Below are 24,091 nucleotides of genomic sequence, written 5' to 3' on the forward strand. Positions count from 1 at the left end.
TCTCTACCTTTAAGTTGAAGTACATTCATTCATCATTCACCTTTTGGAATGTGCAGGTTAAATCTTAAATCTATTTTTGATGAAACTATGACTTGGGGATAAATTTCTCTCTGTAATATGTGTGGGAGCAAATTACGGTATGCCCTTATACAATGAACATTTAGAATAATCACTTTGCTATCTTAGGAACTAATCAGGTATTCATAGCAAAGGTCCCTGAGAAAATTTAATTTAGCTAAAAATTTACTTCATTTGCTATAATCGAGTGAGACAAAGTTCAGCCTTTCCCTCTGTGCTTGTGTCCCCGAAGTGGGCCAGCTGCAGCCTCCCTTTGACCTGCACGGAGTAAGCCACTAACTCTGGACCTTTGGCTTTGTTCCCCATACCCTCCCCTGCTAACAGACACAGCTGCTAAACTGCAAGCCATTAAGGACAAAGCAAGACAAGCCAACGACACCGCAAAAGACGTATTGGCACAGATTAAAGATCTCCACCAGAACCTTGATGGCCTGAAGAAAAACTACAATCAACTAGCAGACAGCGTAGCCAAAACAAATGCTGTGTTAAAAGATCCTTCGAAGAACAGTAAGATCTCCTTTTTCACTTTGATTATGTCATGAGCTTCTTCATACTATAAAAGGACCCTAGACTCTTAACTCTTAGAGGGGGAGGAGACCCCACAGTGATGTTGTCTGCTCTTCTTATAGACTGGGCTCAGGAATGGAGTGGCTGCAACTCCAGAGCTAGAATCCAAGTCCCCAGGCCCTGCTCTAGTGCTTTCTTCATCCACACTTTGTCCAGGAATTCTCAAAGTCTGCATGATTTCTGGCATAGGGGTGCCAAATACTTTTTTTTTTTTAATCCTTCAGTGTAATTGAAAATACAGTTGTGCTTGTGAAATTACATTCTCTGAGTTTGTGAAGTTCCATGGAGCATAGAAGTCAAGGAGCACACTTACCAGCAGGCCCGTTAAAACAGGATATTAAAATGTTATCAACCTGAAACGCACTAAAATTCAAAAATATTAATATTTTATTATTTAAATGTAAATATTTAAATTATTTAAATATTTTCAGGAAATTAAAGTATCTAGTTTATCAAGAATATTTCTTCACACCTTTTGTATATTTCATTCAATTATATCAAGTTAATAAGGATTTACTGAGAAAATATGGTAAAACTTAATATAATGATAATTTAAATTATTAACTGTAGTTAATAAGCATTATGATTTTTATCTTTATTCCATCCTATGCAGTGATGCAACATTATCTTAGTATGTGATTTCACCAAAGGAGATGCTTGATTTTTTTGTACATGTCACTCTGAAGAGACTAGCCCTCTGTTTATATACCAACATACCAACATGTCCATTGGGTATCCAAATGGTGCTAGCATGTAATAACAGAAACAGTTATTGACATTAGGTGTTCTGTAATTCGGGTGCTGATTTTTCAGCACCATTGCCTCAAAAGCTAACGATGCTACAAAATAATAAATTCTGCTAGCATGATTCGTTAAAGAGCAAGGAAAAGTGAAAACATAATATAACGTGCATTTTAGAGCTAGGGAGGATTTATACTTTGCCATTTCTTAAAAAAAGAAAAAAAGGCCATACAATCTTTTTTTTTTTTCATTTTTCTTATATAAGCCCAGAAATAGCTGCTGTCTGTCGTTCAAAGATTCCATCCAAATAAATGGTTCCAATGCATGCCAGATCACAATATGTACACCCCCCCCAAGTGAAAATAAGTTTTAAAATAAATATCATTCTCTTATTTTACAATTGAAGACACTACTTCATTCAATTTCATATTGATTCTCAACTGATAGTGGTCTCTTCGTAATATTTTTCTCTTTTTGATCTTATTCTCCATCTAGAGATAGTTACCTGTAATAGTAATTAAACTGGGTCTGTTTTCTATCTTATTAGAACATCTTAGTACAGTTTCTTTCAGTATGAACAATAGCCTGCTAACTGACATGTGTTTGTGGATTTTTATTTGATCACAGTTGTTTGACTTAAAATAGGTAATTTGATCACAGTTGTTTGAATTAAAATTGGTAATTAGCACCTATTGTAAAAAGTACCATTTTTTGATAATCACTGCTTTATAAAACTCATAAGACTATTTCCTCATGAATTTTCTCATTTCTTTTTGTTTTGCTTCCATATGAAATTACCTGCAGAAATCAGTATGTATATGTTTACTGGCATACTTTTCCGTAACTTTAAGCTTGACTGCCTACTGCAAATGCTTCAGCTTTGCATGTTACCATGTTTGGGTATTGCTTTAACCTTCTAGAGCTATTCTTTCCAGTGTCACAGTATTAATACTAGATATATTTTAAAAAGACATTTTTTTTTTTTTACAAAAAGTTAGCTTATGGATGTATTTGATAGAAAATGCTTTCAATTATGTTAATAGAAATCAGTGAAATACCTGTATGGTACCAATAGAAAAATGGAAAATAGAATTCTTCTACAGACTGAATCGAATTGTGATTCTTCTGAGAACACAGACTCAGCCACTGAAGTTCAAAAGACTTCTTTGCAGTAGGATTAAAATAGATTAAGTATACGTTGTTGTATCGCTTCCTCCCCCACCCCATGCTCATTTCCCTCCCTCTTATGAATAATTATTCTCAAATTCTAGAGAATTATACCTGGAGAAGCACAAAATAAAACTAATAAAATTAGATCTTACCAAATGAGCAATTATTGGGATATAATAATATTCTCTCTTAAATATCTCATAGTTTAAATTCAAAGTCAAAAATTAAACTTCAGAATGGAAAATAATAATAGTAAAATCCAACATATTGAAACCTGAGAAATACAACCAAGGCTGTCTTCAGTGGAATATGGGTGTGATTACATTACTAAACCAGCACTGAAATAAGCAATTTAGGTAATGAACCCTATAAATGAGACAAAATAAAATAAGATGAAAAAAATGGATGAATTAGAAGATGGAAAATAATACACTTGATAAATACAAGAGGTGAATCCTTAGGAGTGTAAAGATAAAATATTTTTAATGCTTGGCAGACTTACCCGAGAATAATAAAACACAAATGGGCAAAGTTCTAAAGGAGCTATAACTAGATACAAGGGGGAAACTTAACACATAAGAAAGTACTTATCAAAACTCTATGCTAGGGAATTTTAGAGCCTAAAAGAGATTGATAATTTTCTAGAAAAACATTGAATTATCATAATCTATCTTCAAAAGTGATTTTAAAATCTATACACTCAAATAATTATAGAAGAAAGTCACAAACTTTTAAAAAGCACTATTTAAGAAAGTATCAGACTCAGTATCACAGAGGTTTTATTTTTAAAACCGCCAAGAAGATAATTTCCAAAAGACTTCAACTTCTCCAGAAGATAGAAGGGGGAAAAAAAAGAGTGAAGGAGGTAGGAAACCTTTGGATTTCATTTGGAAACATTTGATAAGAATCTGAGAGCTTTCAAAGGAAAGAATGCATTCTTGGATGAAGCTGAAATAGTCTGCTTTACCCTTTTTCTTTTTCCCACGAATCCAAATCTAAATAATTTTTTTCTTAATTCTAGGATAATTTGTAGATTATCAGGGTAATATTGGGGAATTAGAGGAAGGAAAAAATGGACAAATGGTTTATTAAAAGTATACAGAACAAAAGGGCATCTGTGTCTGCTGAATATCCAGTTATGTAGCAAGAGCTTTGACCCCAGGAGCCTGCATATCAGGCTTTGATCTAGCAACTCTTTTAATTAAATTTAATAATACACTTATGTCCTTTTTAAACACCCTTACAGTATTTTTCATATTTATGAGCATGAGTTCAAAGTACTCAATTCAAAGCCTAGTTTAAAAATAATAATTTCCGGGGCTCCTCGGTGGGTCATTAAATTAAGCAACTGGCTCTTGATTTTGGCTCAGGTCATGATCTCAGGTCTGCGAGATCAAGCCCTGCCTCAGGCTCTGCTCTGGGCACGGAGCCTGCTTAAGATTCTCTCTCTCCCATTCATGCTACCTGTGTCTGTGTGTGTGTGTGTCAAATAAGTAAATAATAAGCAAGCAAGCAAGCTTTGAAAATAATACTGTCCTTCCTTTTGAGCACCTTTGATTCATTCCTAAGGATTAGTTCTCAGTGGATCACTGGCTACCAAAGTGCTTATCATTCATAGCTGAGCAAAGCGCACAGCCTTGGTCTTTAAGCAGTTTCCCTTTTTCATCAGAGTCACAATGACAGAAATCAGAACAATACATGCTCAATCAGATAATAAACGGCGTAGTTTAGGTAAGATGACCAGCATCCTTGAGATAGAGTAGTTGGTTTCCATGTGTCATTTGTCCTCCTATGAAAAGTTCATGCTGAAAATCTGTGGATCAATGATAACCTTCAATTATTTTAGGGTTAAACCCCTTTTGAAATTGTTGATATTCAAACTTTTTTTGAACCCATAAGAATGGCCATTTAATATGGTTCAACCTAATACAGAGATTAGGATAATCAGTTCTTCTTCAAAATGAAAATGAACTGCAGCATGAAAGATTTAATTAAAGTTTAACATAGGCCTTCAGTCTAAGGGTTGTTCAACACCGAAATGTTTTCAGAAGACATTTTGATAGCTTCCCTCTTTAAGACATACAAAGACAGACCGTGAGAAAAAGAAAGAAAATCTATTTTGGGTGAGAACCCTGATTTAAATACGGTTCTGGCTCGGACAGATGAAGTGACATTTTAAAACACTTTCATTTCTTTGATTCTGTGACTAAACTTCTATAAAGGTAAGCTTTGGGCCTGAAGCTAGAAATTAATCATCGAATTAAGGTCATTGTATTCTTTACCTTCAATGCTAACGTTCACCTTGATCACAAAGCCAGAGTGTTGGTCCTCCATCTCTAACACCTCCCATTTGGCTTGCCTGAGTCCCAAGTGAAATTTCCATTTGCCATCACACACTGCGCTTCTGCCATCATGGCTCTGCTTTATCATGTGGATAAGATGAGAGCCTTTCAATTATTTAATGAAGCATACTACTATTTTCATGTCTATGTGTGTGTGTGTCTGTGTGTCTGTGTGTGTGTGTGTGTGTGTGTGTGTGTGTGGTATGCACTCATTTTTTCAATGCAGTTGCAGATGCCGATGTCACTGTGAAAAATCTAGAACAAGAAGCTGATCGTCTGATAGATAAACTCAAACCCATCAAAGAACTTGAGGATAACCTAAAGAAGAACATCTCTGAGATAAAGGAACTGATAAACCAAGCCCGGAAACAAGCTAATTCTGTAAGCTCTTTTCATTTTCAGTATCAGTAATTGATTGTAATTTGGGGTATTATTCCCAGATGGAATGCCCTCCCCTCCCACCCCACCGTGTATCCTGTTGACTGATTGCTGGTTATTTTTTTTTTCCCCATAAATTTCAAAAGACATCTCATAGGAAGAATAATCACCACTTACTGTTTTAGAAATGGGAGTTTTGGTATATGTCGTCATTGTTTGAATAGGGTAGCACAAATAGCAAGAATGGAAATCTTACTGTTGTATGTTTAATAGGCATGGATGCTTTTGATAAAAGCAAAAAAGGGTTGTATCAGCAATGAGTAAACAAGGTTATATAGAGTAATAGCAATGAACAACCATTATTCTCTATATTTTTTGTCTGAGTATAACAACACAAATTATTTTGGTTATGTTTCTGCAGGTTTGTTTTTGTTTTTGTTGTTGTTTTTTTGTTTTGTTTTGTTTTTGGAGTGTTTTTTGAGGAAGAATAGCGAATATCTTACTTGTATCAAAATTTGGTTCTTTACTAACCCAATTAGAAAACTCATAGGAGAGAAGAACTTTCTAGAATATAGCAACCTGGTGAACCCGGGTAGAATTGCTAAGTACCAATGTGAAACTTTATCTAAATTCATCCTATGGTGACTTTAGAAATAGAAGGGGAAAAATGACAGTTTATATTGTCAGGTTTAAATGCAAATCTTTTTATATATCCAAGTTTTCTGTCTCAAAAGTTCCATTTTCTGAGCAACTTTGAAACTAGAATGACTAAAAATGCCCTTTCTTAATCCACCAACTTATAATTTTTTGAGTAGTGACCAGGAATATGAGACCCAAGGAGCAGTATATCATTTCTCCTCCTTATACATAGCTGATACCTCTAAACAAGGTTAAGAAAATAAGTTCAAGGTACAGTTTAAAAAGGAATTCATGCCTGACTAAGGAGAAATTTAGGAAATGATAAATTCATCAAGATGATGTACATAAGCTCAAAGTGAAAGAAGCAGATAGGGTTGAGAACACATATATATTGAGTTACAATCTAAAAACCAAGTGGGCAGTATGATGACATACAATTATTGTACATATGAAGCACAAAGTGAAAAGAAGTAGATGTTAGTTTGAGGTTTGGGATTTTAGCTAAGATTTAGCCCAAGTAGAAAAAGCATCTCCTACATTCAAGGTAACTTCTACTTACATAGTTTATAACACCATAGAAGAAATAAGACACGTACATAAATAACTCCAAGGGAATGCCAAATAGTGTGTTACATTGCCTGACCGATGGGAAATGCTATAAAGTTCTGAAAGAAAAGAACTCCTCTAATAGGGGCCAGAAGATTTCCCAAAGATAGGAATTTGAGCCAGGCCTTGAGTGGGTGGGGAAGTGCTGGATTTGGATGGGGAGAGTAAGGAAGGAGAGCATTCTGAGAATGACTGAGGCAGAGAGAAAAGGAAGTTTCGGGCTCATCTCATGAGCGAGTGCTCTAGTTTTCCAGGATGACTGGTCGAGCGAACATTGAACTGGAAAGGTCCTTGGAAGCCAAGTCTTGTTAGGCCTTGGATGGCGAAGTAAGCAATTTCGTTTAGCCAGAATGGTTCCTGAGATGAACCTTATTGGTGAGAGAAGCTGAAAGTTCTCACACAAGAAATATAATTTCTCAGAGCTGTGTTTTTTGAATATGAATTTGGAATGTTTGGGGTATAAATGAGAGGAAACTAGGAACAAGACAACTTCAATAAGAGTCCCACCTGTAGCAGGTGGAAGTAGCAAGAGAAAGGGAGAGCTTGTAATATCACTCCTATCGTTTGCAATGTTAATTTAAAAAAACAATAATAGTGGGACGCCTGGGTGGCTCAGTGGGTTAAAGCCACTGCCTTTGGCTTGGGTCATGGTCTCAGGGTCCTAGGATGGAGGCCTACATCAGGCTCTCTGCTCAGCAGGGAGCCTAGCTTCCTCCTCTCTCTCTCCCTGACTCTCTGCCTGCTTGTGATCTCTGTCTGTCAAATAAATAAATAAATCTTAAAAAAAAAAAAGAAAAAAACAATAATAATAAATATTCTCTGGAAAACCACATGCTTAGCCTTATTTTCTTAGTCATCATGTGGGGAAATCTGGTCATTCTTATTATTTCTCCTTGTAAAGAAATCTAAAAATACGCCATATATTCATCAGTTTCCTGTGCTCCCTCCTACCCCTCTCCTCCCCCAGGGAGAAAGAGAAAATTCTGGTATGTTAAATACATAAAACCTATCTCAAAACATAAAATGAAAGACAGATATAAAGAAATGATACAAAAAAGTAACCCTTGTCCATGCCTTTCAAGGAAACTTTCAATCATTCTTTTGAAATGGAAGTTACAACAAAGTGTCTTATTTTTTATAAGATGTTAGAAATATGTAAGCAAGGAAATTTTTTTTTCAAGTGAGTTTTATACTAACTTAAGATGACATTTGCCTGATTTTATAAATGTATTTGTAGCCTGGCAGTAGTGTCTGGATGTGGCCTTGACACATATTCAATATGACCAAGAAATTAAAGACATTTCTTTGAAAGTAGCTTTCTTTAGTTTGTTGACTCTGAAATGGAGCAGATGATACTCTTTTTAAACAAATGACCTAGTTATGGGATGAGAGAAATGCAGTGAAAATCCAATAGATATAATAATGGGATCCTCAATAATGTTTAATTGAGTTCATAATGATTCATTGGTAATGTTGTATGAGGAATGCCTTAGAGATAATTAAAGCTTAGTGATTTTTGTTTAGAAGTCTACAAAGGGCTCACATTAGAAATAACAGTAATTGATAGAATAAATCATTCTAAGACATGTTTGTGTTTCAGAAGTTATTCCCTTTTCATAAGAGGGAAATGTCCTAGCAGCTTCTTCTGGAGAAATTTATAAATACTGCATTTTGATTTACCTGTTTTAATTTGTTTAAGAAGTATCTAATTGGAAATCAAAACACAAGGTATTTAAAAGGAGAGATTAGTAGGTATGGACTGGTGACCAACAGTGTGGGCTGCTTGAATTTTTCAAGGACTGAGGGTATATTCAAAACCACAAGCCAGAAAGGAGAAAATCCAGAGAGTTTTTCAAATAAATGTGTAAGAGTTGAGCAATAGGCTACTTTACTAGATCAATTGCGGGCATTCAGAGCATAACAATATCATTTTGTTCAGAGAACCCTATTTTTTAGATATGTAAAGTATGCCATAAAGTAGATTAATTTTAACTCCTACTGCCATTAAATACCCTTCGTTCTAAAATGGCTACTCTCTTAGACTTTCAATTCTCAGATAGGGTTTCATCAGTTCAGTTAGGCTTCAGTACTCAGTGCTTTGTCATCCACACTTTGGTAATCCCCTTTTCAACACACCATCATGTAGGTCCCTATCACTTCTACCAGGTATACCCGAGCAAGGACAGAAACCAATCCTGTGACCAAAGAGTCATGTATTCCATGTACATTCATTATTTCTTCTCTAAAGAGCAACCAGGGAGTATTATTACTTTATATTCTTTTTCTTTTTTAAGATTTCATTTATTTACTGGAGAGAGAGAGATAGCAACAGAGATAGTGAGAGAGAGCACAAGTGGAGAGGAGAGCGTGAAGCAGGTTCCCCGCTGAACAAGGAGCCTGATATGGGGCTTGATCACAGGACCCAGGGATCATGGCCTGAGCCAAAGGCAGATGCTTAACCAACTGAGCCATCCAGGTGCCCCACACTGTATTCTTTAAACAAAAATAAATTAGTTGTGAAAGTTAGTTGTGATTAAATTAGCCATAATACAGCTCAATGGCCAAGCCCATAAAGCATTTGTGAAATAAAGATAAAACAGACCCCACACACAGTTCCTTTTGATTACTAAGCCAGCCCCACTAGGAATTTGGATATGATTTCCTATAGCTCCTATAGCTCAATGTACTACTCAGCTCCGCTCATGAATTCCAGGCAGACCTTGACTTCTTCTCCTTGATCATCTTATGATGTCAGTGATGTTTATACCCTGCCTCAGATACTGAATTTGCTCAGTGTCAAGGTCTTTCCTGATGATGGTTTTGGTTTACTTGCTGCCAATTCCTAAAACTCACCATATCCTATACCTTTTCCTGAATATTAAAAACATCTGAAAGCAGCATTTCCCCTATCTGCCCTCCACCATATTATCTTTCTCTTGCTTTGCTCTATAACTTTTTTTTTTAAGATTTTATTTATTTATTTGACAGGCAGAGATTACAAGTAGGCAGAGAGGCAGGCAGAGAGAGAAGATGAAGCAGGCTCCCTGCAGAGCAGAGAGCCCGATGCGGGGCTCGATCCCAGGACCCTGAGATCATGACCGGAGCCTAATGCAGAGGCCTAACCCACTGAGCCACCCAGGCACCTCTGCTCTACAACTTTTATCTCTAGGCCCTTGGATAACCCTTTGTCTACCATGTAACACGTTCTGCCAACCTTCACTACACATGTGCTCTAGAGTATGACCATCCGGAGTACAAGTTGCACATTTCCTACAACTCATTTTGATTCACCGACTCTCAGCACCTTACGTGGAAGGAAAATCCCATCGTTTGTGGAGGAAAGAACTAACATCCTGGTGGAGAACCACACTTACCAGGAAGACTGTCTCCCCCAGAATGCAGAGCAAACACTCTGGGTACCAGAGCTACAGTCTGGGTCCCAACCTTAGGAGGAAGACAAGGACAAGGAAAACAGTCTAAACGGTAGACTTTGAGGTTATTCTAGCCCCGGGCCACCATCCAGGACTCCATTAGGCTGAGCCCCTGTTTCTTTCCAGTGTGTGTTTCCTCTGCAGAGGATGCAATTTGGTTAGCAGATGAGGTGATGAAACAATAATGTACAAACGCACGACATCTGCAGAGTCTGCAGGAAAGGCAACAGATCTGCTGCATTCCCAGAAGCTTTCAAACACATATGAATTTACATATTCATCAGAACCATAAACCCCTCCTTAGCTTTCTTTTTAAAACTTAACCTGTTTTTCAAAACAGAGGATCATAGGGGAAAGGAGGGAAAAATAAAATAAGATGAAATCAGGGAGGGAGATTAACCATAAGAGACTCTTAATCATAGGAAACAAACTGAGCGTTGCTGGAGGGGAGGGGGTTAGGGGGAAGGGGTTACTGGGTGACGGGCATTAAGGGGGGGCACATGATGTAATGAGCATTAGGTGTTATATGCAACTGATGACTCCCTAAACTCTGCCTCTGAAAATAATAATACACTATATGTTAACTCATTGAATTTAAATTTAAAAAAGGGTTTTTCATCCAGCACCTCTTCAGTGTAGTCTATACCACCCTTGGGGAGGAGTCCAGAGGCTGCCTATACCCATTCCCTAATAAGACGTTGGAGATGCTTCCTGTGTCACCATAATACAGAGACAGGCTGTCTTGTCTAGAGTCTGCGGTACCCTTCATGGGAGGAGCAATAAAACCAGTAGATTTTCTTCCAAGTGCAAAAGCTATTTGAGTAGCACAGAGTGCTAGAAAATTCACTGCTAGTGAGAACCAAGAGGAGGCTTCCTGAAGCTGAGCTTATAAATCAGTGGCAAAGGAAAGTTTTGCATCTTTCCCTGTCTCTGCTTCCTCCTTTGAGCACGCTCATGGAGCAAAGCAGCACCTTTTCCCGGAGTTCAAGCTATCCTGAAAAATGCCCCTGTGGTTGTATACCTGAAGCAAAGAAAATTAAATCATATAATCAACTAGTGTTATTTGTGGTTGAAGAAAGGCTCCTAAATGTTAGTAAGAATCGATACGAACAGTTTCATTACTGTTCACATAGGAATTCCTTTCTTAGCAATTTATAGTAATTTTAAAATACTAGTCAGAAGAAAAAGGAGCTGTTAAATACATTAGTAGGGATAACCATTGAAAATTATTTCCATTTCATTTCCTGGCAACTTAATAAAAAGGTATAATTTATTCTCAAATGTATGTCCTGAGTGGCATGATTAATATTCTTTGTATTGTCAGAACATCTAGAACAAAATCTATTTGGCCTCTTCCAACTGCAAGAACATGAGGGTAGGTAATTTCCTCTTGAAAACAGAAAGAAAAATGGTGTCCTACTTTAAGTGATACCAGAATCACCGAAATTTGAATTGTAAAATTTCATCAAACAACCTTAATGAAGATCATTATCATTAGCTTCATATAAAATCACCTTTTGGAAAATGTCCCCACATTCATAAAGGAGGAAGGTATGAAGGTAAGAATTTGTTAGTTGCATGCTTCGAAAAAGAGTAGCATGCTAACAAGATACAGGACTGTGAACAGCTTATTGTCAAAATCCTGGCGGGAAGCTGATCGTCCATGCCCTCCTTAATGAGTATAATGGTGTCTGCATATGGGCATTTAATGATTCTATTTGATGATAAAAAAAATAACTTCAAAGAAGAGATGATGATGGTTTTGTGGTTGTTTGGGAAGTACTTCAAACTTGCTGAGAGATTTAGTCTTGGTTCTTTGTACCTTGTTTTCCTTGAAGATCAAAGTATCTGTGTCTTCCGGAGGTGACTGCATTCGAACATACAAGCCGGAAATCAAGAAAGGAAGCTACAATAATATCATTGTCAACGTAAAGACAGCTGTTGCTGACAACCTCCTTTTTTATCTTGGAAGTGCCAAATTTGTAAGTTTGATGTTCAGCTTCTTCAGTCTCCTAGATATGCGAATACACAGAGGTTAATCTTCATAGTGAGGGAAATGTGTAGAACCTAATAACGTGGTGCCAAAATTGTGTGATGTAGCCTTTCAGATTTGAAAACCTCTGAATCTTACCTCACAAAGTTCTGAAGTGTCAAATTAAGTTAGAAGAAAAATGAATATTTAAAAGAAAATTTGCAGTATTTAGGTACATCTGCTTTCATTTATGAGTAGTCAAGTATTTATTTAGAATTATGTTTTCAGATCTGGCTATTTAAGAAGGAGGACTAAGAGGAATAAAGCTTTATTTTAAAAAGTCTCTAAGAAATTACAATGAACTTTCATGTTGAATGAAATTATAAATTGTGTACTTCTTTCCTACCACTGAAAAGTCTTTTGACTCATGCTGAATTTATGACTCAAACTGAAAAACCAGAAGTTATATCTACCAATACTCACCCCCAAAAGTTTTCATTCCTTTTATTTGAACATTTGACTCTGTATGCATGAGAATCTTCCAAAATGAATAAAATTTCAACAGACCAGTCATTGCTTAAGTCAATACTTGTCATTCGAGACATTTTAGGTCACCTTGAGCTAAAGAAAAAAAAAAAAATCACAGCTGACCCCTTAAAAATGTCAGTGTCCTTGGTGAAAACAATAATGAATTCTACCTCCAAATATTTTCTTTTGTCTCTTCCACAAGAACCAGAATGAGAAAAGACTTTTGTTTCAAAAGTAGAATTGGTTAAATTAACACATATGCCTCAGTAGTATGGACACTTGTGTTGCCTTAGAGATGCAATAATAAAACATGACTTAATCATACCTAATAACAGATTATATTGTTTGGAAATTTTTATTGTGAAACTTCTAATTATTTCACATATCTATAAATAGCATCTTTTGAAAAGAACTCCGTTGGCCTCCTTGAGCTGTCTGATATCCGATATCTGTTGTTTTTGTGTTTCTCTGAACCAGATTGACTTTCTGGCTATAGAAATGCGTAAAGGCAAAGTAAGCTTCCTCTGGGATGTTGGATCTGGAGTTGGACGTGTAGAGTATCCAGATTTGACTATTGATGACTCTTATTGGTACCGTATTGAGGCATCAAGGTAACTAACTCAATAAACATTATAAGACAGTTAAATGACAGAATTTGGAAGTAGCTTCCCAATTTATAAGAAAACTCTTCTTTCCATTTCAAGGAGGTCGCTATGTATGCATATGTACAAATTTTATATATTATACGTACATGTACAAATGTGTTTTAATGGGTGTCTTTGTAGTATGCTTGAAACCTACACACCTCCCACATATTGATCTGAGTGTCCTGTCCATTTTGGACTATTCAGCTGGTTGTGTCATAGTCGTGCTGTCATACTCTCAGACATGCTATCTCCCCTGAAGAAGGAGCCCTGAGACTGGCCTTATTACACACAAGCTAGAGTGTGAGGGCTGCCACTCGTACTTAGCTCCTCTTCTGGTCTACACAGGAATCTTGCCTACAGGCAGGTGCATATCTAAATGCTGGCACAAATATATAAGGTGTTGTATCCACGCTACTTAAAATGGTTACAGGATATTGATCATTCTGTCTGAAGCTTTGATTCCATTAACTTCTAGCACTGTGTAGACACCATAGAGAACCCATTCCTGTCCTCAGTCCTTTCCCCTCATTTCCTCCTCTTCTTTACCTAATTCTCAACACCTACAAACCCCGAAGCAGCTAATAGTTAAGAGTATGTATAGTTAAGGGCTGGGTCCAGAGCTGGATAGAGCAGTTGTTGAATACAGATGATGGTACAGAGAGTTTTACTCTGTGTTTGTATATGCTTACATTTTTTCATCATAAAAGCTTAAAAGGAAACTTAGTGAGAAGCAATATTTTTAGTTCCTTTTTAAGATCTTCAGTAAAGGAATGTGAGCAAGAGAGAGAGAGTGTGTGTGTGTGTGTGTGTGTGTGTGTGTGTGTGTGTAGAGAAAGAGAGAGAAAGCAGCAGACAGCATGCTTCCATGCCTGAGAGTAGGGGAGGGATTAAGTACTTTTGTGACTTTAAGAACATTTATATTCACAAGGGTCGATTCTTTGATCAGAAGAGATACATTCTGGTAAGATGAGGAAGAACCTTATTTGATAAATTCATTCTCTTGTTTCCATGTGCTTCAGTTCACACTGCACCATCAGAGACAAAAAGATTACCTAAATGAGGCAGTGGAGAGAGACAGAGACACTCAAGTTTTGTTATGACTTCCTGTCCCAGAAGACAGAACAGTTTTTCATATTTCACAACTCACAGACCTCAATCACTTCAGAAAATGAAATGAAACAATAATAGATTCCAAAATTCTATTAATTGAATGTAAGACTGCAGTTCTTCCATACATTTTGTATACACAACTATGAAGACGAGATGTTACGCCATCTACACTGAGATGGGATGCCATCAGTAAAAGATGCATAGTTCCAGGAAGACTACTTCAGCAAATTTGGAGCCAGGATATAACAAAGGATTTTAGGAGAAATGATGCAGCTTATCATGCAGAAGGGTGGCTCATTTGGGGTTCACTTGCTGAATTAAATTAGACAAAATGCTCAAGGAAGTAGTACCAACTCGTTTAAAGAGCATGTGCTGGTAAACGGTAAATTGTTTTGCAAGCCAATGGGAACAGGCCTTCTGTTTAAGCAGGGGCCATTCCATACGCTCATTGCTGCTGTGTCATTTCACCTGGACTCAACTGTGCAGGATCAGACTCTCCTGTGGCTTACCGGTGCTGGCCAGATCTGCCAGGAAACAGCCAGCAAAGATCAGACTCTTGGTCTGATTTGCAACTTAAATGAATCCAGATCTTTGGAAGTTCAACACCCAGTTAACTCTTAGATATTCTGCCACAAGTCCCTACATTTCATACCTTTAAAAACTAAAGTTACTGTAAACGTGATATGTGTTTTATCTTCTGCATTTTCTTTTGCTTCATTTCAACACGCGCCCCTTAAGAACTGGGAGGAATGGGACCATTTCGGTGAGAGCCCTGGATGGACCCAAAGCCAGCATCATGCCCAGTACCTACTACGCGGCATCTCCTCCGGGGTACACCATTCTTGATGTGGACGCCAATGCGATGCTGTTCGTTGGTGGCTTGACTGGGAAACTGAAGGTAGTGTGTTCTTTCCAATGCTTGTTTATTTCATATCTGTCTACAACTCCTGATATAATTGCTCTGGGGGAAGACATGATAAAGCTCTCAAAAACTCGGCATCTTTTTACTTAATTTGTTTATGGAAACATACATTTCTTTTGAGTAAGGATTTTTTCTTCTTTCCATATCCAATCTGCAAATGCAATGTTTTTAAGCCTAAGCCTGTATGTATTTATTTAAACAGTTGTTTTGCCCTTATCTGTGGCACCAGTTTTTTTATAGTCTTGTTTTAGTTGCCTCAAGAGCAAAGTGTTTTTTAAATATACCCCGTTTTCTGAATCAGTTTATGATTTATTGATATGAAGTGCTATAAAGTTCAGACTCACATCTAATTAAAAGATTTATGAATACCTTGGGAAATACCACAGGAGTCATAAGCTTTCAAATCATGGTCTGATTGTTAAAGTTTTCAAGTTGCTCTTCTCCCTATTCTAGAGCAATGCACTTAATATTCATAATTGCTTCATGACAGGTCCTTGTGCATTTCAGATTGCTAAGAGCCTGCATTTTAAAGGAGCTCATGTTGATTAAAAGATATTAGGTGTTGGAAAAGGACCTGTAGGTGAGATGTGAGACCACAACCAAATACGATGGATAATCCTGGGCTTGTCAGAATCATCCTGGGATGAGATTAGTCAGAAAATGTGAAAAGCCAGGCTGACCCCAAATTTATGAGAACTCAACCTTCATATAGAGTGAGGTTGTTTTATTTGCTCTGTGTATGAGATGTGACTCTAAAGTCTTGGAATTAATTCTACAATTACACACTAAAACCATCCACATTTCTTAGAACCGCATATAAATACACAATGGTATGTGGTAATATATAGTCATATTGCCAACTTTCTCTCCTCCCTAGGAAGGTAAATATAGGGTAAATATAGGTAAACATACAGAGTTGTATGAAAACCATGAATTTTGAAATCAAATCCAAGTTGAATTCCCTATTCTCTCACATAATAAAACATGACCTTAGGCAAGTCACTTAGCCCATTGGGCTTCAGTTTTCTCAACTAGAAAAGGGAGTTAAACTATCTACCTTGCTTTAGGGGCACCTGGGGTGCCTCAGTTGAGCATCTGACTCTTGGTTTCAACTCATGTCACGATCTCAGGTCCTGAGATGGAGCCCCTGCATGGCAGGCTCTGTGTTCAGCAGAGAATCTGCTTGTCCCTCTGCCCCTCTCCCATTAGTGTGCACTCAGGCGCTCTCACTCTTTCTCTCTCAAATAAATAAAATCTTTATAAAATACATCTACCTTGCTGTGAAGGATACAATAATAAACCCTTATAACATATTATAACCCTATGGTATGCCAAGTAATATTATAAGTAATTTACATGAATTAACTTACAACTCCAAAATGTAGATAATATCCTCCTTGTTTTACAGTTAAGAAATCTGAGTCAGAAAAGAGTTAAACGACTTGACCAAGGTCACACAGCAGTTAGTGGCAGAACTGGGATTTGAACACATGTTAACAGGCACAAAAGCCTCCACTCTTAGTCACCACATTTTACTGCCACTGTGAGTGGTGAGAGATTATGTGCATAAAATTTACAACAAATGCCTAAGACATGGTAGTTATACCTTAAATTGCATCTCAAATAATTCTTATTATTATTCAGTTGTCACCAGAAGTAAAGACACTCTCTTCTGCTAGTCTCAGGGTAAAAGAACAGACGCCTAAAATCTACAGAAAATCTTAATCATTTTGGCCAAGAGTGTCAAGGTTCCTGCTGCATCAGAATAGAAATCAGAAGCTGAAAACAAGTAACTAAATCATGCTGATGAAAATTCAAAGGAGCAGGAAAAGATCCTAAGTCTAGTTTTTAGGATGCGAGAAGGAAAAGCAAAAAGCCAAGAGAATCCACAAGTAGGGTAATCAACCTCTGGAAAACTAAGAGACTCCAGCTGATAATGGAGAATTCCAAGGGCCTTTATGACTTGAAAATATCAGTGGCTTTCTACAAGGCAGGAAGATTCCTCAAACACAGCAATAGAAAGATGCACATGTTGAGTTTAACCTGATATTGTAACTACAAAAGTTAAGCTGTTAAAGGATCATCTTCCCACATTTCTTCCAGAACCCAACTCTTCAATTCATTTTCTTAACCCTCAATTACTCAGATAATTGTGGCCTTTGGGAAAGCATTTCTAAAGTTATAGGTACCAGAATATAGAATTTATCAGTAATGTGTCAGTGCCAAAAGAAATAGTTGTTTAAATTACAGCAAGTTTCTCTAGAGTGGACAAGGTCATTCCCCTCCTTCATGACTGTGTTATATATCAAGCTTAAGACCTTACCCTGTGAAAGTGACACCGGAGCTGTCATTCAACAAATATTTATTGAGCCCTAATAGGCTCTGTGCTGTGTTTATCAGCAGACAATCACAATATGGTCCCTTCTCTTACAAATTCACTGTTTCCCTTCATTTTCCTGCATTAGAAACCTGCTTAGGTATAGGAGGAAAGGAAAATTGGGGTCAGCACTATCCTTAAGTTACCTACATATAAGCTTTTTTCCCTCTGTGTAGTCAATATGTGTACCTTCTCAAGATCTTTGAAGAGATGTCTCCTTAATGGTACATGAAGACTAGCATTAATTAAATGCCTAGGCATCGGCTGTGATTCCATAAATAAATTACCCAATTTAATACTAATAATCCCAACCCCAAGACAAGAAGATAGAATCTCAGAGTGGATAAGCAGCTCACCTCAAGTCAGAAGCTAGGAAGTGTTTATTTACAAATGGTGTTACCAGGGGTAGCACATAAGTAACCAGGGTCTGTGAGGATAGAATATAGTTAAAAGATGAATAGATGCAAACCAAGAATATCACATAGAGTAGACAATAACTACCCCAGATTTCACGGCTAGTAACTCTCCTGGATGCTCTAAGACTCCTTGTGAAATTGTAAATTCTAACAAATATTACGTTTCTCTGCAGAAGGCAGACGCTATACGCGTGATTACGTTCACGGGCTGTATGGGAGAAACATACTTCGACAGCAAACCTATAGGCTTGTGGAATTTCCGAGAAAAAGAAGGTGACTGCAAAGGATGTACTGTCAGGTGAGCTGAAATGAGAACTCCCCTAAGGTCTGGCCTGTGCCTCACAAAATCTTTAATTTTGTTGTGCAATATTCTATTATCGTGTGTATCATATGGAGCGGAAAGGATGGGACTATGTCTGGGGGGTGATTTACCATGAAGCTGATAAAAGGTCAGATCCTTTCACCCATTTGTACAGGAACTTTCCAAGGCCCTGGGAGGTGCCCTGGCAGTAGTTTCAATGTTTCTATAAGATGTGCAAGGAAAGGTATTTTCTACTCAATCAGTTGAGACTACTCTCTCTTTCCATCCCAATTTCCCTCCATGTCCAGAACCAGGAGGTTTTTCATGGCTGTAGCTCTGCTGTCACCGTAATTTCTTTTTTTCTTAAAGAGAGTTTTCCTTGAACTGATTAACCTTCAGGTGTCACAGAGCCTGGATTCACTCCATTTATGTTTATTAAAAAATATAGAAGCCTAGAGCAAGTTTTATCTCCGACGGAATTTTCCAAATGCCACATAGGGTCTTGGCAGGGTTTCAGATAGAAACCCACTGGACTTGAAGATCCTGCTTAAGTGGAGAAGGATAAGAAGGGACCAAGATACGCCAGGAGAAAGGGCCCTAACACACATCATCAATTACTACATACAGGTTACAGTTTAGGAATCTAAAATACTTAATAAGCAGACCAACCTGAAGAGAGGATATAAAACAATTAGCTAGAAGGGAAGGATTTCTCAGCATAAAAAACTTGAGCCCAGCTAATCAACCAAGCCTATTAAAACTCTAAAATTTAAATTAAATATCTGGATGCTTAATAGACACACATAGCAACTCCAAATCATTAGATGCTACATGGGTCATATTTTTTATTTCCAACTTAAAGAGCACATGCACATTGCCAGAGCCCTAAATTCTTCATCAAGGTAGCAGAGAACACTTTACTTCCAGTTTAACTTCCAACACTTTATTTCTGTCATCATGGACTTGTCAATGCAGCATTGAGGACAGTTTAAAAGCCTAACCCATTCATAGTTTAGAGAGGTTTGGTGAATAATCTTCAACAAAATCTAATATGGAATGTTTTCTATAAAATGTTTTCAATACAACAAGGACAGTGAGGTTCATTCACATTAATATCCCCCTACTCAGAAATTAACGCCAACTTTTCCCTCAATGTTTATTTGGTAAATTCATAAAAAGGATTTTCAAAAACCTATCATGAACAAAACATCTAAGGATCTAAATGGTCCACTTAGCAGTGTATATAATGTGTTAGGACTATCACAGGCTAATTATAAATTCTGCAAAGATCTTATACCTTAGTATCTAGAGTATTATATGAATTAATATAATTATAATAGCATATATGTGTGCATACACACACACATACACACATTTGTAGGATGTTTTTCAGGTGTCAAAAAGTCACACCTAGAACTTCCTGATACAGAGATAAATACAGTCCAGGGCTAGCAATCAAGTAATTTACACAGAGGAAAAAACAAACCCTAAAATAGTTAAAATACAAGGGATAATTAAAAATCCCTTTAAAAAAGACATTCTCAGGGGCGCCTGGGTGGCTTAGTGGTTAAGCGTCTGCCTTCTGCTCAGGTCATGATCCCAGGGTCCTGGGATTGAGCCCTGCATAGGGCTCCTTGCTCAGTGAGAAGCCTGCTTCTCCCTCTCCCACTCCCCCTGCTTATATTCTCTCTTTCACTGTGTCTCTCTCTGTCAACTAAATAAATAAATAAAATCTTAAAAAAAAAAAAAAAAGCACTCTCAGTATACTATGATTTTCACATAGGGTTAGATCCGCTTCATGCAGGAGGTAGCTTTTGAGGTGGGCATTGCCATGGAGTAAGACTCCAAAGGAGGGGCTAGCAGATAGAAGGTGAAGGGCATTCTAGTCCCAGGGACCAGTGAGAGCAAAGGTAAGAAGGCTGGAAAGCCAGAGTATTTTAGGAAGGGACAAGTAAAATCTGTTCTGCTTCACAAAGGTGAGTTCACTCGGGCAGGCTTGGCGAAGGGGAGAATGATATCAGTAGGTATGGAAGTCAGGTTGGTTTCTGTATAGTTCTTTGCAGTGTGTAAAGGTTTTGCACCACTAAACAAAGGCACCTGAATGTAAAGTCTACCGACACAGCTGAGTATACCAAGCTCAAGCCTGCACACACTGCCTCTTCACCCATGAACTTGCCCTTGGTTTGGCCAAGTACCCTGTCTTAGAAGTTCATTGCTCGGTTCTCCCCCAGACATTGTGCATTTTACCACCTCTGTCACTCAGCACTGTCAACCCTTCCTTAAGCTCCTTGCTATCAAGTTACCTTCACCTATTCCTTTGAAGGTAAAGTTCTATATTTACTGAAAAAATCTTCAATTTAAATTTTATAGCATATCTTTTTGAATTATGCTGCTATTTTGATCAAGACTATGATTGTTTCTGTGAGTGCTCTAATTATAAAGTTGCATAAGTTTTGAGTGACCAGCACCAACACTGTTTTCCCATAAGCCTTGGTATCTATGTGTAGGAATAATTTTTATAGAACTCCTGGTGTTTGTTAGGTTGTGTTCAAGAGAACACATAGCACATTGTAACATAAAGACCCATCGTCCCAGTTTTAGAGCAAAAATGATTATATGTGGGGGATGTAAAAGAGAAGGTTGTAAGACATAGACTAAGAACATGTAGATCTTAGACTGTCCATTTTAGAAATTTGCATTTATTCAGCAATCAGAATAAAGGACAGAATTGTTGTTATGCTTTAAAAAGAGTTATCTGCCAGGACAATAAAAAAGAAGTATATCTTATTTTTCTTAAACTTCTAAAAATCACATTAAAATTAAAATTAAAAAAATTGTTGCCAGTTTAATGTATTTAGCTCAATACTGGAACAATGATGAAATGTACTACATAAACCCCAATATACATTTAGCTCTGTAGTTAACAAGTTACATGTGGAAGAGTGTGGCTGTTCCAAATAACATAATTAATCCTTAATAACTTGACCAGACATCAAGTTTCAAAAGAGAAACAAAAGGCAAGTTTGGCAAATGTTAATTATAAAAATTATAAATGTATATTGGTAAATGTATTCAAACATGAATAAGAACACTCTAATATAATGTTAGAAGTTGAGATATTATAAACTACACCTGGAAGGACTAATTTTTTTTTTTTTCCATATCTCAAAGTCACCAAGTTAAATCCAGATGTACTTGGGTTTGGCCAATGAGTTAAGAGAAGTAGACTGATCTAACACCTGTGTATTTAGCTGGTCCCAGCATAAAACCCTTCCCTGAAAATTTGCCTTTGCTTGAATAGGAGAATCTTATAAAAGGCTGAAGTAGGAATAGGTCATAGAAATCATTCATGGATCTAATTCTTTTATCTCAAGGTGACACCCAAAAGATTAGGTGGCTTGCAGCAGGGTCTCAGTGAGATTCCACATCAGACCTCAGGGTACCTGCCATCTACTTGGCTATTCTTTTATTCATGTTGAAGGAATTAACAGATTAAGAACATAAAGACATCAGGTTATAAACATCCCAGAATTCTTATACCAAAACAATTGTGTAGTGAGATTTTGTGTTTGTTGGTTTGTTTAAATTATAAGTAACAGGGGTGCCTGGGTGGCTCAGTTGGTTAAGCAATTCCTTTGGCTCAGGTCATGATCTTGGAGTCCCAGGATCAAGTCCTTATCAGGCTCCCTGCTCAGCAGGGAATCTACTTCTCCCTCTGACCCTCTTCCCTCTCATGCTCTCTCTCTTTCTCTCAAATAATTAAAATCTTTAAAAAAATAAAAATTAAAATAAATTATAAGTAATAGTGCATTGGGTCAAAGCATCCAGAAAACTCTCAACAGTGATTTCCACAACCATCTTCAGGGCTGTCAATGATAGTGTGACAGCATATAATGCAAAACCTTAGTATTTGAGAACTTCTCCTTAGTAGACTCCACACAACATTCTCTTCTCTCTAATGAAGTGACCCAGAAATTAATGGATTTATCATAATAATGAAGAAAGGCCAAATCATAGTCACTTTACTCACCACCAGTTATACAGTTAATAGCCTGATTTAGTTCTTCAAACTTTCAGTTAGCACTTTGCAGGAATATTGAAAAGCATTTTTTAAGTTTATATTAGAAAAAAATTCTGACATCATCTGATCTTATTCCAAATTAGATATAACTTAAAATTACAAAGATCTGACCATGCATGATGCAAAATAAGACTCTTCCCTTCTTTTTTTGTCTTCAGTGTTATTTCTCTCTGATACAGGAACAGAGAGAAAGCCAACTTGTCTAAAATGTGGAACAGTTTTTCCTTCATGAACCTGTTAATGTTCATACACTGTCATTTTTCTCATTTAGCCAAGATATCGCGCAAATGATATTCTAGGTTCTTGTTATCTTACAAAGACATTGTTATAATATTTCTCCATATCGCCTCTCTACCCTTAAGTTAACATAACACTCCAATTTCAGGGATTCAAATATATGCTAACATGCAGATTTTTAAAGTTTTAAAAACTCTCCACAAAAAAAAAAAAATAACACAACACAAAACAACAACAACAACAACAAAAAACCTCTCCACAATTTGAGACTTATTCTGTAATAACATCATTGGGTAGATTGATTGATAGATGATAAGTAACTGCATTAGAAAAAGAAATGTTCTTAAATGTTATTTTTACAAGATTTTTCTTAGATAGTTCTTAATTATTCAACCAACACTGATTGAACATATAGTCTCTGTGAGGCAATCTACTATACTAAAATCTCCTTCATTCTACATAACCATAATCTACTATGAGCCATGTGCCACCCTTGTGCTGAGTTTGTGCCTGACATAGAGCCTGGCCCATAATCTCTAGTAGGTCTTATAGAGCTTGCAATCTATTAAAGAACAACAGATAACCACTGAAACAGATAAAGGCATCCTTTATTGTCTTAATCTAATTTGTCCCAGAAAAATCTATTGGACAGCAAGAAATCAGGGAGTAGGGATCTTTATTCCATTTAGGTTTTTTTTTTTTTCCTTATAACTCGAAGTTTGTATCTTTTGACCACCTTCACTCATTGCACCCACGCCCCCCCTCATTATGTTATGTATATGTGAAATGTAATAAGACAGTCTCAGTCCATCCAAAACCCCACCACTTCACACCACTAAGGCATACTTAAATACCAGTATAACTATCCATCAAGTATTTCAGTAGAATATAAAGCATTTAAAACATCAGTGACTTAGTTATTGAACATCAAATAAATCCAGGTAAGAGATGATTGCTACTTGGTCTAGAATGATGGCAGTGGAGATGGAGAGAAATGGAAGGATGGAAGATCTATTTGGGATAGTTCCTGTCTTCTAACAGCTCACAATCAAATCTCAGAAGATAATTTGATGTGTTTAATATTGATGGATAAAGCAGACATTGGTTCATGTGAAATGTCTCTCTTCAGTCCTCAGGTAGAAGATAGTGAAGGGACTATTCAGTTTGATGGAGAAGGGTACGCATTGGTCAGCCGCCCCATTCGCTGGTACCCCAACATCTCAACTGTCATGTTCAAGTTCAGGACATTTTCTTCAAGTGCTCTCCTTATGTACCTTGCCACACGAGACCTGGTAAAGACATGCATAGCTGATCTTCCATGATTAAAAATGTTTGCCTCTTTTACATAGGATTCCAGTACAATTATCAGTTATTGTTAAATTATCAATTATTATTAAGAGGATTCTAGGATGCTGTGTGATAGCCAAGAGTAGGTGATGCAGATAGTACTTACATATTTTCATTGATAAATTCAATTACAGATGCAATTTAATTATTACTTATTTTCAGTGCAGCTTCCCATATAATCCTTTAAGAGAAGCACCCAGT

General features: G+C 37.0%; 1 protein-coding gene across 5 annotated transcripts in view; it reads left to right on the top strand.

Moving 5' to 3' along the window:
• LAMA2 (laminin subunit alpha 2) overlaps positions 1-24,091 on the top strand; it is a 634,066-nt gene that overhangs the window by 551,456 nt on the left and 58,519 nt on the right. For 4 of the 5 annotated variants that reach the window (XM_032862519.1, XM_032862522.1, XM_032862523.1 and 1 more), the window contains 8 exons: positions 403-585; positions 2,191-2,196; positions 5,125-5,279; positions 11,791-11,934; positions 12,930-13,063; positions 14,948-15,107; positions 18,098-18,222; positions 23,673-23,835. In XM_032862519.1, coding sequence (XP_032718410.1) covers positions 403-585; positions 2,191-2,196; positions 5,125-5,279; positions 11,791-11,934; positions 12,930-13,063; positions 14,948-15,107; positions 18,098-18,222; positions 23,673-23,835 — 1,070 coding nt within the window. The remainder of the gene's footprint in view (positions 1-402; positions 586-2,190; positions 2,197-5,124; positions 5,280-11,790; positions 11,935-12,929; positions 13,064-14,947; positions 15,108-18,097; positions 18,223-23,672; positions 23,836-24,091) is intronic. The other variant, XM_032862520.1, reaches the window with a different exon arrangement.

The sequence above is a fragment of the Lontra canadensis genome, unplaced genomic scaffold, assembly GCF_010015895.1.
Source record: "Lontra canadensis isolate GAN:19392208 unplaced genomic scaffold, GSC_riverotter_1.0 scaffold23, whole genome shotgun sequence".
In the NCBI taxonomy this organism is placed as follows: domain Eukaryota; kingdom Metazoa; phylum Chordata; class Mammalia; order Carnivora; family Mustelidae; genus Lontra; species Lontra canadensis.